This window comes from Petromyzon marinus, chromosome 20, assembly GCF_048934315.1.
Source record: "Petromyzon marinus isolate PM22_M1 ecotype Great Lakes invasive population chromosome 20, UKy_Petmar_22M1.pri1.0, whole genome shotgun sequence".
NCBI classification, from domain to species: Eukaryota; Metazoa; Chordata; class Hyperoartia; order Petromyzontiformes; family Petromyzontidae; genus Petromyzon; species Petromyzon marinus.
Genome location: NC_133686.1, coordinates 7,014,388 through 7,032,037, shown reverse-complemented (window position 1 = coordinate 7,032,037; position 17,650 = coordinate 7,014,388). Strand labels below are relative to the sequence as shown.

Genomic DNA, 17,650 nt, shown 5'->3' with positions numbered 1-17,650 from the left:
CTTGCCTTCGCCGATATATCCAACGCCTAAATGGGCTGAACGTGGGGCTGTAGGGAGTTTTGAGTGACCGTATTGGAGGTGCGAGACAAAATCAATGCAATGATCAAGAAACTCGACTTGATTGCAAGTGACGTAAAAAAAGACATGACTTTGGTGCATTTTCAACATTTGAAGGTTTTCTGCGTCAAAATGAACTGATTTTTGACAACAAAGTAAAAACGTGATATCGAGGAACATATTGTTGTTCTCAAGAAAGAGTTTGAAGATTACTTTCCAGTTGAAGCTGAACCCAACGGCTGGATTCGTAGCCCATTCAGCATTGAAATAAGCGAGCTGCTCACCGGTTTATCCACCAAGATGCAGGAAGTGTCTGTTGGAGCTTTCTTGCGACGAAACATTAAGGTCAGACTTGAAGAGACATTCCCTTTTGGAGTTTTTTTTGTATTCAGAGAAATGAAGAGTACCCAGAACTTGCAGACAAAGGGATGCATTTTCTGACGCCATTCGCGACTACGTAGCTGTGCAAGACGGGGAGTTTCATCACTCGCCAACCCTCGAGTCGAAATAAAGAAGCGGGATGACTATTGGAACCTCACCTGAGGCTAAAGCTAACACACACGATAGCCGACGTCACAGAACTTTGCTCACAAATGCATGCGCACCGATGGCGTTAGAAAGGTGAAGACTGCGGCTATTAAAATATGTATCGCGTGCTTTGATTTGTAGAAGAAGAAAGTTCGCCTAACACGCCCCCACCTGCTGCCATGAGCCATTCTCTAACAGCAAGGGACGCCCCTGCTCTGTGAGAGAGACAAAGTGATTCGCCGTCTCATGACGTGGCACCAAAAAGTACGTTTTGGATACAAGAGGGGAAACATACAATAAAATGCCTTTCTCCAGATGCGCTGGCAACACGAATCCTTTGCGGGTAAATATTGTTGGATTGTGACCTTTTCTCTGCTAACTGCTACAATAAAGGCGTTGTTTGCGAGACAGTGGCCGTAAAGGCAACCTGCTCAATAACAAAGGCCATGCCAAGGATTTGCATGGTACAATGTTATCACCGTGATAAACACGAAGCACGTCTTTTTTTTCTATTCATGGCTCACTTTCATTTTTTAAAGCTAGACAATAATACACATCACATTCGAGGTGTATGACGTGTTTTTTTCCAGCTCAGACATCGATCTGATATGGTTTGAAAGAAGTATGAAAAACCAATTCATTAATTTATTTACACTTGCCAAAACATTTTTTCCCAAAAGTATGAAAATCTTTACTGAGCCTCACGTCTTCCAAATTGTCCCCCACCGTTTTAGGCATCATTTCCAATGTTTTATTTTCACAATCTCCAGAACAATTCTGACAAAACACTTGGCTATTGAACTTTCAATTTTGTTACAGTGACATATCTGCCACATGCACGGCGGAGAAGCGCCCCCTCGAGGCAATCTGGAAAAAAATAGCTAACCGTGCTCAGCGGAGATTGACCAGCAACAATTCTCACAACTAGCGAGTGCTGTACGGCTACAAAAAAGCATCGCCAAGTGCTCGAGTAATTTTTAATTGAATAGAGAATTTTATATAAAAAAAATAGACCAGCCATCATAGTTGTTGGCATTGCAATTCATCTGCATTGTGGCGTTGCCTGGCAAGCGTCACTGGAAACATACTTTGGCTTTACAAATTATTTTATGGCCATGACGAGCACACTGAAGTTAAATATCAAATTATTTTACTATGCGGAACTGAAGATAGCAACTTAGGCTAGGTTAAATATATCATAGCTTGAAGCGTTCAATCTATGGGTGACTTTGCTTTTTAGATGGATCCGCTTGCAATGATTAGACCCAACAGCAGTGGGATCCCGTGAGCACAAGAGGCAGGGAACACGAGGCAAGTCTCCACAACCACCGCCTGGCCACTCTGACATGGTGCACTCAACTCCGAGACAACAACCGATCTTGCACATTGGAGAGATCAATACTCTGTGTAACAATCGTTCATTATTCTTAAGCCAAAGAAAAACGCTCTCAGCAGTATTAAATACCCAGTTAAGTGTTGTAATATATATAAAAAAATAAAAAAACACGCTTTAATGAAATGTACCGTACTAGTAATGTAAGAACTCCACGACTCCAGGAAGTGGACCCGAAGCTGCCACAACGTAAGGAGACCGTGGTGATTTACAGCCAACGTGAGTTGAGCGTGGACAATTAGACACCAAGCCGCAACATAACATATACAAAATAATGTTTAAAAATATTTTTAATAGAATATAATATTGTCATCAGTATGACATAAGTATACCAAGTTTGCAGTCGTTACCACATTGGGAAGTGGGTAAAAATTGAGTTACAAGATTTGAGGATACAACAGAGTTAATAAAAAGCGTGTAATGATAAAACACATTTGATAGGTTTGTGTTCCAAAACTTGTATGTGGTCATACAAACGTGGTTGCAATGTGATCTTCCTCGCCTGGTCTGCAGGAGATCGGAGGTTCGATCCCGACCCTGACGCCTGCTGTATATTTTGAGTTTGCGTGTTCTCCCCGTGGTCGCGTAGATTCTTTCTCTGGGTCCTCCGGTGTTTCCCTCCATATTTAGAATCGTGCGTTTAAATTACTTCGCTGTTATAAATGTACAAATGAAAAGCCACTTTGTTGAGCTAACATTTATGGCTAGGTCTCCTTGTGAAAATGAAGTGAATACCTCAGTGGGCTTTGTCTGGTAGGATGGGGATGGTTTAGTTGTATTTGTTTGTGTTTGTGTGATTTGATTACCTTTATAGGAATAGGTTTTACCCTTTTAACTGGCACAAAAACTGACACCTTTATTCAAGGCATCATGTTTGCAATAACCACAACACAAGCAGTCAAAATGCAAACAAAAAAAAGACAACTCTGATAATAATATGCACTGTCCTTGAATTTGATTGGTCCACACCCGAGACAGCTTTTCTTAGAGCCTAGTCTCTATTGGTGTTGGACCAGAAGACGCCAAAAGGCATACAACTCAAAAACAGCGCACTATCAAAATATTGAGGGCTCGGGGTGAGCATTTACATTATGAGACCTCCTTTGCCAGTAACAAAATATAGGAATAGGTTTTACCCTTTTAACTGGCACAAAAACTGACACCTTTATTCAAGGCATCATGTTTGCAATAACCACAACACAAGCAGTCAAAATGCAAACAAAAAAAGAGACAACTCTGATAATAATATAATAATAAATTGATTACCTTTCTTGTCCTTGGCACTCTTATCGTGTTTTTGTATTGTTGTAACGTTGTTACGCGCCCCTACTGGACATCTGTGAAAAAGAGCTTTATAGCTCATCAGATTCCTCCAGTGTAAATAAATATTCTGATTCTGTAAGTGCTGTGCAAAAAAAATGTGTGTTTCGGTCATGCGCATGACAAGTATTTTGAAGTCAGCTCATGCCAAACTTGGTTAGCTATGAGCGGTCGTGGACATATGTACAACAAAACGAATTCTTACCTGTGTTTGGATCACTTGTGTTGACCACAAAAGTAAAACAGAAGGGAAAAACTCTTACGCCCGATAGCGGTGGTGTGCCAACAATTATATGCCCGTTCGGGTAAACATTGTTACAACGCTGAAGAGAGAATTTACAAGCATCCACAGATTTCTGTCATGAGCTTTCATTTGCCGAGTGCCAGGCATGTGATGCCATGGACACAATGGCTCCCTTGAAAACAGCAGACCCCCCCTTGGCTTGGAATGGTTGTGATAGCATTAGCTCTGTAGCTGGCATGGTTTCTACAGTAAATCAAGACATGATCTATTTAAGCCACAGCGTCGGTAAATGATACACTATCTGCATTCCAATTTTGATTCTACCGGGAAATAAAATACACATTTTACAAGTCTAAAATAGTAATGTGATTTCAAATAATAATAATTTACAGCCGTCTGCCAATTCACTGCTGGATGAAGGCCGGCCCACACCAGGGTGCCGCGGTGGTGACATGCTAACTACCTCGCTTGGTATATAGGTCATGGGTTCGATCCCGACCTTGACGCTGCATACTTGGGAGTTTGCATGCTCTCCCCGTGGTCGTGGTTTTTTTTTCCGGGTCCTCCCCCTACCACTACATTTAGACTCAACATGCGTTTAGAGTATTTGGCTGTTATAAATCTCCACATGATAAACCACTTAATTGGGTTATAATTTGTGGCCAGGTTGGCTAGAGAAAAAGAGCTATATAGCTCAGTGGGCCTCACCTGGTAAAATAAAATAATAAATGTATAAAAAATTGTTTAGTTTGTTGGTCCAAGGGGGTTGTTTAGCAATGCTTCACCCAGACTGGTCGATGTGAGTTGAAGTGGCTCGGGGCAGGGGGACACTGGAACAGTTCGGTTATCACTCGCCACTGATGTTAGTTTTGGGCAGGAATTTAAATCAGGTGGCCGGGTTTATAGAGTAGAGCAGTTCGCTCATCACCACACCACAGCAGTGCTTTGACGTAGTGCTTGAACAATTAACTGCAAAAACTTGCAGTGGCAGTTTCCAGCAATTTTTTTTCTGACCGCGTTGTTTTTGCCCAAGTTACGATGGATTTCAAGAAACGTGTTGTGTGTACTATAACTCTGTACATGCAGAATATAAAAACTGAAAGTTTTTACAGCAACCAAAAAAACGGTGATTTAACTTCAAGCTTAAGCTGTCGTGCGAACAATCTTACATAATGTCATTAATAAGTGGTAATAAATCAATACCAATTTGCAGAGGAATGTGATTGGTCAAGGCCTTACAACAACCACCTGGTATGTATATGTAAACGTGCATGTTTATGTAGATACAGTGGGGTTTTCTTTTAAAGGAAATGCAAGTCACACATTCATCCTCAAGATCTGCCAGTAGTTTCTCATGCTGCCTCTGGGGAACAGAAAACCAATAAAAAACTATTAAAAATTATGCAAGAAACAATAAACAAACGAGTGCTTTGGACACATCTCTAAAGATTAATGGCACCTTTTCAAAGCCAACCGCAGCACCATGGACATAGTGGAATAAATAAATCCAAATTCTGGCATGGTTTAGCGTTGGCTGTTCCCAACGGTGCAAAGGCTCTCTGGAGGGAAATCTTTCAAGATTAGACAAGAGATTGGAATACTTATTGCCGTATCCCTGGAGCTCGCCCTGGTGGGCAAAATGCACTCTCTCAGCTCTTAGAACGCAAACATATATTGGTTTGCACACACACACACTTGCTGCCAAGAAATCCGATGCAAGTGTGGGAACCAAAGAGCCCACTTAGTTTGAGGACTCATAAAAAGAGCTCGTGTTAAGAACACTTAATTGGAACACCCTGTATTTGACTTATAGATTAACAAAGGCACACATTCCAAGGTAAGAATGCACAATCATAACACATGCATTACACAAAATAGCGAAATGAAAAACGCATATCCATTCAACTGTTGAGTTTTTTTATTTTCTAAATAACTCACAACTGCAAACTAAAATTAGTTAATTTCTGAATGCAAAAAAAAAACCCAGAATGTGTGTATGTAGGCAACATCTGTTATCAGATACATGCTAACACACAAGTTGTAGTCAATAAAAACCTTATGTGCACCAAAAAATACAGCGCGAGCCATCATCTATGACGTATGCTCAATCACACCAAGTGTTGGCCCAATGGAACACTATCCCGATCCCACTGATATCCCTTTGCAAATTAACTGCAGCAATTGCAAAACAATGCTGATTGATAACATTTCTATTGTCATGCATCAATGTGGGAAAACAACGCTCAGAAGGATGCTGCGAGTTTCCGCTGCTGTGTACAGAATTCTCCAGAGTATGTAGAACCTTTTTTTGCGCACCGCGCGTAGCTAACTGTGCGAATCGGAAATGCGGGATTACGATGGTACGGTCACTCCTAGGTTAACGTCGGCACCGTTCTACGCTGTTTCGCTAAAAAGTTGCCTAAGGCTCACTTCACCGTGGACGCATTTAACGTCCCGTTTCAATGCATCGATGGGCAAGGCGGCAAGTACGTTTGCCGGGCATCGCCCCCTACCGGCCAAATTGGACGGCAAGTCCTCGCTTTGTTTTGGTGCGTGGGGACTGAGAGCTATGATACAATGCTCTGAATGACAGAGAACGCGACAGCATACCCGCTCATCTCAGTTCCATTGTGCACTGGCTTTGTTTTGATTTGGGGAGGAAACATATCACTGCATCCATCACCAACACGAGTCCTAAAAGACCAAGAAATGATCCCACTGTTTCAAAGTGCCACGACGTTGTTGGAAGGTGATCACATTGCAAACCAAATTAGAATCGTTACGCCGCTTTGCAGCAGGAGATATGGAGCGCTTGTTATCAGTGTGGCTTGATTAAAATCAGTGCCACATTCCTCAGTTTACTTGTGATCCAGGCAAAGGCACGAAGTTTGTTCAAGGACTTAAAGGCCAAGGGTGGTGAATCAGTGTGTCATTGCAGCTTTCTAAGCTGACACCTTCAAAAAGGCATGGCCATTTTTTGTGAGGCTGATACAAACAAGCAGGGAGCCCAGTGCTCAAGTGTACAGGAAAACAACTTATACAAGTGTGATAGGACATTTCCCAGGAACATAACCTCCCATTTTTACATCGTTTCTTACGTGAAAATAGGTTTTGCTTCACGCTATTTCACTTAAAAGTCGCATTGTCCAGGAACGTAAACCCGACGTTAAGCGAGGAGTGACTGTAGGTGTGTGTGCCTTTGCGTTCGTGACCAGATTTGTAGAACGTTGACACCGGACACATGCCTCGGGGTGCGTCTTACTTCCTGGAGCATCTTAAATTCGGGAGAGTACTCGTAATAAAAGCAACTCAAACTCTATTTTGTTCATAAGCAACGTAAAGGGGGTTGTTTTGTTTAAGAACCCAGATACTCCACAGCAACACTTAATGAGTGTTTAAAAATGATTTTACAGGTTGAAGAAATATTGGCATTCTTTGACCAGTTATAGTATACTGGTTGCAGCGATTTTGACAGCATATTCTTGTTTTTGCGTATCCACCTGTGGCTGTATGCACCACTCTTAGTTCTATACTGTGAAGACAATAACTGACACGAATGTATACCATCATGTCTACGAATTAAAAAAAACGATAACTTTCTCCATATGACTATTTAATGTGTAGGTTTTCGCAACCAATATTATCCACAAGGTTTTTTTTTGGGTTATAACTCGTAAATATAAATGTGTTGTTTAAGACCGAAACAGAATTTATCCACAAATCTGGCTGTCGCCTGATGAAGCTAGTTGTAATTACTGGCTAAACGTCGTACTCGAATTTATAAATATTGTGGGTTTACTCTCCAACACACCGGTGTGCTGTACTAGGAACGAATTGGAATGTTTTGTTTACGTGACAACCCTTACTAATTGGCTGTGTCAGGTGGTGGCGGGTTTAATGATACATTTATTTTTACGCGATCTAACCCAAAAAAAACTCGATTATGGACTATTACTTTCGTTCATACTTTTGCATGATGCGATGATAACTAGTCATATCAACCAAGAAAACAAAAAGACACAACAAAAAGCCAAACCTGACCAATTACTAAACATCAATTGGCAAAAAAAAATGTTTGCAGAATAGTCTAAATTGATTTCACACACTTGTTTGTACCCATTTTAAGTGCACACGACACGAATTAGTGGCTACATCCCTAAAATAACAAAGCACTCTTCTCATTTTTGTTGTTGTCTGGTGAGAGCCGGAGTGCCTTAAACGCACACTTTGGCAATGCGGTAAAGGGAATGTACGTGTTTAAAAAAACACTAATTTAAGAAAATAGAAATTATCTGTAAGCAGGCTTTTCCCATTAATGCTTTTAAAAAGTTTACTTATGTTCATACTGTGGTCACGTAGATACTATCTACGTAGATATATACTATCTACTATCTACGTAGATACTATATCTATATCTACGTAGATAATAGATAATATATCTACGTAGATACTATATCTACGTAGATACTATCTAGATATCTACGTAGATACTATCTATCTAGATACAATTTAGATACTATCTACCTAGATAGTATCTATGTGACCACAGTATCTACGTAGATACTGTCTACACCCCCCTACGTAGATAGTATCACCTAGATACTATACTATCTACGTAAATAGTATCTATGTGGATAGTATCTACGTGACTTTACCGAAAGAACAAAAGAGTATGGATTCCTGCAGTCACGAAAGCTTCAAACCAAGATTATCATGTTCACTCGTAACAGAAGTTCCAACTTTGACAGTGGCAACAAGTGTAAAATAAAAGTCTCTCTTGCTTTCAAGTGAAACTGAAGAAACTTTTCCCCATATAACTACTATAATCACCCAGTAATGTCCTTACCGCTCGTGATGTCACTCCCCATCGACCAGCCCCCCTCATTAATATTAATGAGCAGGTGACGTCCTCCAAATGGACACCCCCCACCCCTCATTAATATTCATGAGCGGGTGACATCACTCAATATGGAATACCCCCTCCACTAATAATCATGAGCAAGTGACGTCATTCCACATCGAACAGCCCCCCTCATTAATAACAATGAACAGGTGACGTCCTCCAAATGGACCCTCCCCCCCAATTCATAATTAGTGGGCAAGAACCCTCACGTCACGCGATCTCCGTAACGATATTGAGACATAGAACTAAAAAGAATGTCATGGTGAACAAGGGATTATAACCTTGAAATTAAATAGGTCTGTGTCACCGCGCCCTTAGAAATTGCACGCGCATTAATGCAATTAATATCACATCGTGGTCTGCTTTTCGCTTGCAAGTTTCAGATCTACTGCAATACACCTGTCCTTGGACGGGCAAAAGGCTAGCCTTTTAGATTTTGTTAAAGGCTTTAAGCCCATTACACAGTCGACATAACTTGATATCTTATTCACAAGCCACAATGCATAACTAGTGCACTTAACAACCTAAAAACCTATTACAGATGTTAAGTAATTACGGATGTTAACCACCTTATCATATTAGTCAAAGTAAAATTAGCAAACCAGTTAAAATGCGGATTCTCTTGAATCGGACACCTTAATAGATTCTCCCGAGCTGTGTTTCCTCTTGACGTCTTTGTCTACATTTGCAGCCGGGGAAGAGTACTTTCTCTTCACGGACACCCGCTCTGGCCACGGCGGCCCTCTTTCTCCCCGATGGGCGCTCTCCTCCCTTTCTCCCGCCGACTGCTTGCGCTTGAAGCCGCGGTCTTGCGCCTTTGAGTGTGGTGGGATCCAGGGGGCGCCGGTGGCGGCCGTGCGTGATGGAGACTGATTCCGCGGGGAGCTGTGGGAGCTCGAAGACGCGCCGTCCGCCCGTGACTTAGGGGGGCGGCCACGCTTCTTGAACAAGCGCACCTCGTCTGCGTCCTCATCTTCATCAGTGGTGGGGGTGGTGGACGCCCATTTGTCCACCCGCAGAGAGGCTCCTTCCGCCGAGGACCGGTCGCTGCCCGGCGTTGAAGCCTGTGATTTTCCTTGCTGCGTTGCCGGCAAAGCCTTTTGAAAAATGTTCGCACTTGGCCGCGTTGTCGAGGTCAGGTGCTGTCGCAGATGTTTACTGCTCTTATTTTTATCACTGTTAGCGTTTTTATTTGATTTTTTACTGCTTAAGCGATTGGTGTTGCTGCCGATTTTGCTTACACGCACCTTTTCCCCCCTCTTGATGCATCCGAAGGCCACGTGCTTGCTCAGGCTGCCCAGGTAGGTGAAGGCTCGCTTACAGTATGGGCAACAGGGCAGTTTCTGGGAGGAACTTGCCCCATCCACTTTGGCTGAGCCGGGAGGTCTCCTCTTCACTTTCTCAGACGAGGCCCTGTCCTGGGCGCTTAATTTAACCTTTTGCTTTGGCATAAAACCGGCGCTGCCACTCGCCTTGCTGCCGCTGCTCTTATTGTACCCCCTTTGAGGGCTACCTTGGTCATCCACGGAGCTTGCGCTGTCACTTGCCGCCGACTGCTTGCGTGGGGTGTATCGGCGGCGGACGCGCACGTTGACACACGCCCGCACGTGCGAACGCAGCAAGGCCAGCTCCAAAAAGCCGGTGCCGCACTTGGTGCACGTGATTGGGCTCGAGAAGGAGTGAGGGATGCGTGCCACCCGTACACCCGGAGTTGCTGTGGCCATGCCTGGCACCGCAGTTCCCACCGTGGCACCCGCTGGGCTCGCCGTGGATGCTGCGCCGCTGCTTGCTCCCCCCACCTTCCCACCTTCCGCGGAACGGTTATAGCGGAAGGGAGGCGGACGGAACGTCGGGTAGCGAGCGCTGCTCCCGTCCATCTTCGCTAAATGAACATCGGGGCTCAGCAGATGCTCGCCTTCTGCCAGCAACTTCAACGTCGCTGTGAGGTTATTCTCCAAACTGCTTTTTCTCTCTTTGAAAGCCAACGAGAGCCGTGTACTTTTCCGCTTGTCATCCTCGTTTTTCTCCACCTGACTCATTGCGAGGATCTGCGTTGAGGAGAACCACATCTTTGCCTTTGCTGGGTCCGTGAAATTCTGTGGTCTTAGCCAGCTGAGCTCCTCATATTCGTCAACTTCACGTCCACCTCCGGCACCATTAGCCGAAAGCTCTTGTCCTTCTGACACATTCTCACCATCAGATTCATGAGCGCCCAATTTTGGGTGCACCTCTTCCTGATGACGCTTCAGGCTCGTGGGAAAGGCAAATTTCTTGGGGCAGAGAGGGCAACGGAGGGAACTCGTGTTTCCACGGGGCGTGCAGGGCACACCGTGCGCCGATGCCCGGTGGCTTGAGAGGTTTTGCGGAGAGCGGAAGAGACGAACGCAGAATTCACACTTAACGGGCCAGAGACCAGCATGACAAGAAACGTGTGCTGTCAGTTCCACCACCGAGCTGAACCCTGCTTCGCAGGCACTGCATGTGAACGCCACGTGGAACTGTCCGGCAAATCTACTTTTCAGCATGCTCCCACCAGGCTTAGCTTCACTCGCCTGCACAACTGTCACAGAAAGTGGTGCAGTCAACTCTGCACCATCCGCTGCTGCCTCAGCTTTCATTGCAGAATCAATCTGTTTCTCTGCTAGGCCGAATTGTTCCAACGGAACACCGTCCGTGTGTGTATCAATAGCTTCTGTGCTTTCTTGTTCCCTTTCTGCCTTTGCCGAAGCCACTTCGCCACCGCAATGGCTGTTACTCACAGAGAAGTCCAAGGGGGTGTTGCTCTTCAAGTCTGCTGCGCTGTTCCCCGCCTGCTCCACGGTGCCTCTGGCTTCGTCACTAGCACCCTTTGTCAAAATGCGCTGCAGCTCTGTGCAACTGGGGCCGCCACTCTCTCCTGGCTTGGGCAAGGCATTGTCCCCAGTGCCCCGCAGTACATTACTCTCCCCAGCACCGTCCACTCCTTGTCCCTCTTGTGCGCCATCCTCATCTTGCGTCTGGCTGCTGCTAAGAGAAACCTCCTGACTTCCATGCCCTGACGAAAAGCTTCCACTTGTCTGCTCTGCCGCTGTATCACTGCTGCTCCTCTCATCTTCTGTACACGGTGTCCATGTGCCTTCCCTCATTTCAAGATTGGAAAAGTCACTCCTTTGTTCTCTCTCCCCTTCAGGGACACCACCACACTCCCTCTGGCGAGTAGTGGTGGTGCACCCTTGTGTCCCGTTGTCCGTGAAGGTGCCCTGCCACTCCTCCTTCATCGCGGGGGTGCTTCCTTCATCACCAGCGGCCCGCCCCGCGCACCCCCCATTGTCAGTGACAACTTGATTGTCTCGCTCCTGCTCTGTGGTCACGACACTGCCGCCCACCTCGGAAGGCTGCACCGGCATGAGGGGGGCAGCCCTCTCGCAGTGTTGCGTGGGAGTGCTGGCCTCTTCCGAATTTGAGCTGTCTTCACTTTGTTGGGAAATGCCCGACAGATCCAGGGGCTGCTCCAGTGCCATTTCTGGATCTGCAGCAGCACAGAAATGCAGAGTTTGTGATGTCAGTCTGTTCATGAAAATAAAGTCAGAGAGTGCAAACATAGACACACCTGCGTACACACTGTAAATGTGCTTAAACAAATAGTTCCAAAACCTGTGTGGAAATCTACATTTCCCATAAATGTAACTAGTTGTGAACGGAATACATTACATCATGACACATGTATGCAAAATCTGCCACGTGAAAAAAAAAGCAAGTCGTAAAAATATGTATGGAATGCATTCTCAATACACACTGTAGTATAAAATGACCCTTTTCTACACTTGAGATTGAGAATAGGTAGGTTACTCTCAGAAGGCCAAGTCAAAAGGTACTTATCGCGCTACAGTGCACATAGTATTGATTGCTAAAAAAAGCATACAATGTGACTGGTTTGGGTATTATCTTATATAGATTTATATAGCTACTTAATCCAAGGCGCTTTACAATAATTTTAAAGTTGTACATGCCATGATCGTGGTTAAAATAAAATGTGGGGTTATTAAAAGCGGTGGTGTAGTTATGGTGAAAGGACAGGTGGGAATGGTTAAGGAGGGGTTGGGGTAGTGACAGGGATTGGGGTAGACTTGGTCATAGCTGGGGGGCCAGGGCAGGGAGTAGCAGTAGGATGGGCAAGGGAGAAGAGATGGGGGTTGTTTTAATGGAGGAATGGAAGCAGGTCGATGAAGACGATTGTTTATGTGCGTTGGGAGTTGGTTCCAGTCAAGGGGAGCGAGAAGGGAAAAGGAATGAAAGCGAGACTGGGCGCAGGGCGAGGGAGGCACAGAGATGGAGTATGGCGATTGGAAGCGTAGAGGATGGGGTGGGACATTGTATGATATATCAGTTAAGCAAGATATGGTGCGGTAAGACCGTGGAAGGGTTTGTAGAGTGAGAAATAAAAAAACAGCGATAGTAGGCAGGGAACCAGTGGAGTTGGGATAGTGCAGAAGTGTGGGAATTGTGGGGAAATTAACTACAAATTTCTGAATTGGGATTACACATTGCAACATCGCCCCTCCTGTGAAAACGTGTTAGAACCATCCTGAAACAAGCATAACAATAACTAATAGCAATAAGATAAATAAACTGGGGTATTTATGAATCAGCAATACATTCAATTAATCGAATCTGAGTATTAGAGGGGTTGGTAAAGGGTTTCAACAAGATGGCAGAGGATGATAGCCTCAGAATAAAAGAGCAGAAAACAAAAGTCATGAAAATTTCCAGTTAAAAGTGGAAGCAGTCTAAAAATCAGACTTTGATGGACAACCGGCCAAACAGGTGTTGTCTAGTTTATTCTAGACGGCACCTCACAGACTAGTTTCGTAATTGTTTAATGGCAACTGTAGGTATATTCTAGATTTAAAGCTTTCGTGACTGCTAGGATCCATACTCTTTGGTTCTATTGGGTAAAGTCATGTAGGTGAAAATAAAATAACAAAAAATCACGACGTTTCGGCCACAACACAAGCGGCCTTCATCAGGTGAAGGTATAACCACAAATGCAACAGGGTAAATGCAACAGGGTAAAAAACTATCTATGTGACTTTACCAAAAGACCCAAAATATAGGGTAAATGCAACAAACGTTGTTCATGGCCTTGTGTGTCGGTCGGCCAGTCTTTCTCCATGCCAATGTTTAAACACACGACTCTCATTTTCTTGTGGAATCTCAACATCGTGATGCGTAAAATTGGGGTTTCCCCGCACAGGTGAAGTTGTTTAGCTGTCCAGACGACGATAGATGATCCTCAAACGCGAGCAGAGCTAGGATTGCTATGGGAGGGTGACATTTGGTGGATGATCGGTGGGAATTAACAAAGACTGAAAGACGCGTACACTGAGAAAAGATAAACTAAGACTAAAATGTGTTTACATGTGGATGTGGCATCGAATAGAGAAAAATATTCACATGAAGAGAATACTGTAATGAGGAAGCGCTCACAACCGTGCTAAAGAGTATCCGCGTGGGTGCAAATCCAGAAGTGACATTGGAGTATATTTGTCAGCAGAGTAGGCTTGACTAAAGTTCGAGGATGCTGTAAAAGGGCCAAGATGTAGATAAAAGGAAGTGAATGCTCAATGACCTGAACATAAGCGAGCTTCATTGTGAAATAATGAAGAGGAAATCTCAATACTGGGCTTCGATGGAGGGCATATAAGCCAAGAACCTACACTTCGGAAGAATGCTAAAGAAGAGGTACTTTCATCCCTACATTGTCTATGTTATATGCTAGTTACAATGCAACATACAATAATGCACATTGTATACAATTGGTTTCAACTGCAGTGAAATGCATAAAGTACTGGGGATGGCTGCAATATAGGAATGTTTGTGATATCTCTGCAAATTCCTTATTATTACTCTGCTGGGAGTGCAGTGTGATGTACAAGTCAGTCACTGAAATTAGTGGAAATGTAAAGCTTTTGTCCACCAGCGGAAAGAGAATGGCCAATCTTGATTTGAAGCTTTCGTGACTGCAGGAATCCATACCCTTTGGTTCTTTCGGTAAAGTCAAGTGGGCAGAAAAATAATAATAGATCACGACGTCCTTGTAAGGATTGTTTCAGCATCCTGTTTCTCACTCCTACCTGAAGACGGTTGCTTGTGTGGCGATCGAAACGTCATGATCTATTATTATTTTTCTACCTACGTGACTTTACCGAAAGAATCCAAGAGAATAGCCAATATTTGGTTTAGACATGAATGACCTTGATAACATGGTGAGGAGACTCGTCTCCATAAAAGTATCGCAGTAGACAACCCAACGATACCACGATATATTCGATAGAAACATAAGCATACACTAAATATAATATATATAAAATGTACAGCCGTTTGAAAATCCACTGGTGGATGAAGGCCTCTTCACGACGCGTCAGTCATGGGCAAGGGTCGGCCAGCTGCGGGCTGCTCCAGAACCGCATGCGGCTCTTTATAAGGACGGCTTTCGTGGCGTTATTTATTAGGGACCAGCATCTTGTTGAGTACGTGGAAGAATCACGAAACTCTCCCCCCCGCCCTCCCCATACTCAATGGATGTATTCTTTAGGCCCAATCTCAGCACTGCAGCATCTGCGCTATAAGCTCAGAGACAAGTACGAAGCATACAACACGTGCATGGGGTCCATTCCTAAACCTTTTAACAGTCTTAAATAACTGAGCCCAGAAGGGCAATAACCTGGGGCTCCCTCCTCCAAAGAAAATCCCTTCCTCCCCGCCTGCTTGCTCTGATGTGTCTCCAGTGTGCCCGATACCGTCGATGCAACTGGTAATGCCGTCCAAAATGTCAGGATGTTACAATGTATTATGCTGTGAGGGAGGATGTGGAATTAAAAAATATTTTATACATTTAAAAAAAGTCCACCATCTCGGATCCACGTGCATCGCGGCTCTTTAAATACTGAGGTTGGTTTTTTTTTAAACCGAATTCGAAAATGATTCCTCTTCTTGTTATTATGGTTGCCGACCCGCGGTGACGGGGATTTGTTTGACCATAAATTGTAAATGTTGTGGATTTACTCTCCACCACACGGGCGGGTTGCAATAGTAAACTGATTGGCGCGTTGTTTACGCGACAAACCTTACCTGGCTGTGTCGGGTGGTGGAGGGTTAAGACACATTTAAACATACGCGATCTAACCCAAAAAACCTTTATTAAGATTATACTTCACCACGCCGAGGGGTTGAAGAGGGGGTTACAGGACCCGTCCAGGAATCATTTCCCACTCGCCACTTGAGTCACCCGTAGCGCAGTGCGCTACCCACTGCGCCACCGCTCCACACGCACTGTATATATTAATTTGTTTAAAGTATTTCAGAGTAATTATGATACCCCCCCCTTCTCCCTGTATTTAAAAGGAAAAGTTGGAGGCGCGTCTTATAATCTGACCGATGTGTGTGCGTGACCAGATTCACACGTGCATTGACACCGATCGCAGTTTTTTTTCCGGTGCGTCTTTTAAATCGTGAGGATGTGGTCCGGTGAGCGTGGAAGAGTAGGCCAAAAACACACTCCCCACTCTCTTAAAAGAGTACAATACGCGGACATCGCAAATCGTAGACTGGATAAACAGCAACACCGGCGGGGGCCGAATCCGCCGCTCCGATTGGTCTAAGCGCGCGAACGTGCGGGGGCAGGGGGGGGTGATCAGCCAATCGGAAGGCCCCCATGCGGCGCCGAGCGCTTACGCGCTGTAGGGAATGTAAAAATGCGACGATATTCGTCTAGGCAGGACCGCGAAGCGAGCGTTTCGGCTCTTACCGAAACACCTCTCGTAGATTTCACACAAGCTTCCCCCCCAACCCCCAACACCGAACGTGCTTTAAAATCGACTGAGAAAGATTTGATGACTTTTTCATTTTTTTTAAAAACAACCGAAGCCGGAAATTTACCTGCCCCTCAACGCGTCCGCCTCCAAACAACAGCTCCGTCGAGTGAGCGGGACGTGACGTCACTAAACGGGGGCCTTGCCTTCCGGATGTGACGTCATCCAGAAGCGCATTGTGTCCACGTGCTCATTAATTCGTTATTGTGCCGGTCGCCAAGAGCGAGCGTTTATTGTTTATACTGCTCTGGAGGAGTAATCCGATGAGCTATGAAGCTCTTTTCTTCTTTATTTTTTTTATTTGCAGTTGTTCAAGTTAACAACGGCAAACAATACAAAAAAACCCGAGAAGAGTGCAAAATAGAGAAGATGGTCAGCAAGTCACCGAATATAAATAATGCATTAATTACTTATTTAAATGCGTAATCTTTGGTTCTTTCGGTAAAGTCACGTAGGTAGAAAAATTTAATAAAACAAAAAAGAATATATCACAACGTTACGATCGCAACACAAGCGGTCGTCCTCCATGGAGCATTTTGCTTCTCCATGGGAGAATGGAGAAGCATACATTTAGATTTTTTTTATGATTGTTATTAAACGTTTTTATTGTAATGATTTTACCAGGGATTTTCATTCTGTGGAATGAATATATGATTGTTATAATTGTACTCTCCATTTTGCTTCGTTCTACTACAAAGTTTCAAGTATTTTTATAGTTATAATTACGTTTAATATTTTATAATTATAAGATAATTTCAATATAATATTCTGAACATCTGCAGTTTTAGTTAGACGTTGAATATTTTCAAGTGAATTTTATTCCAAATTTAAGCTTTCCAACGCCTTTTTAATGTGTTTTCTCCTACAACAGAGTGCAGCGCCACATTAAATACGCACTACAATGACAATAGTTTAAAGCGATCTGAAACATGTTTTATTTTCAAAATTGAAATATGGTTTTGGGGGGGGGGGGGGGGGCAGAGCTTTGTGACGTCATTTGAGGGGGGTCTGAGTTTTTGTGACGCCGTGTGACGAGGGGGGGGGTCAAAAATCGTCCAAAATCGCGTGTAGTCATTTATGGACGGCCCCTTTTGCCTCTTACCAAAACTCCCAGAATGCGCCAAATCTCGGGAGCTAAAACAAAAAAAACTTTTGGAACTTGATGGTTACGCTTGGTTACGCTTGAGGGTTAACAGTGCAGTGAAATAAATTATTCCGCATATCTCCAACGATCATTGTGGTGAAATATGGTCAAATAACCACCACGGCCCGCATGCAGGCCTGGTTCCAACTCCTCTTGAGTTGGTGGGGGAATAGAGACGCTGTGTAGGGGGGAGGGGAAACCGTAACAGTGA

General features: G+C 44.2%; 1 protein-coding gene across 2 annotated transcripts; it reads right to left on the bottom strand.

Annotated features, from left to right (window-relative positions):
- Nucleotides 1-5,442: 5,442 nt before the first annotated feature.
- LOC116944151 (uncharacterized) lies at nucleotides 5,443-16,991 on the bottom strand. Of its 2 annotated transcripts, none has more exons than XM_032957627.2 (2): nucleotides 16,363-16,991; nucleotides 5,443-11,953 (listed from the first exon to the last, which is right to left on the bottom strand). In XM_032957627.2, the coding sequence occupies exon 2, from the start codon at nucleotides 11,943-11,945 to the stop codon at nucleotides 9,051-9,053; it is 2,895 nt and encodes a 964-aa protein (XP_032813518.2). In that variant the 5' UTR covers nucleotides 11,946-11,953; nucleotides 16,363-16,991; the 3' UTR covers nucleotides 5,443-9,050. The 2 variants fall into 2 exon arrangements, with proteins under 2 accessions (XP_032813518.2, XP_032813519.2); XM_032957628.2 differs by lacking the exon at nucleotides 16,363-16,991 and adding an exon at nucleotides 16,232-16,352.
- Between the last annotated feature and the right edge of the window lie 659 nt (nucleotides 16,992-17,650).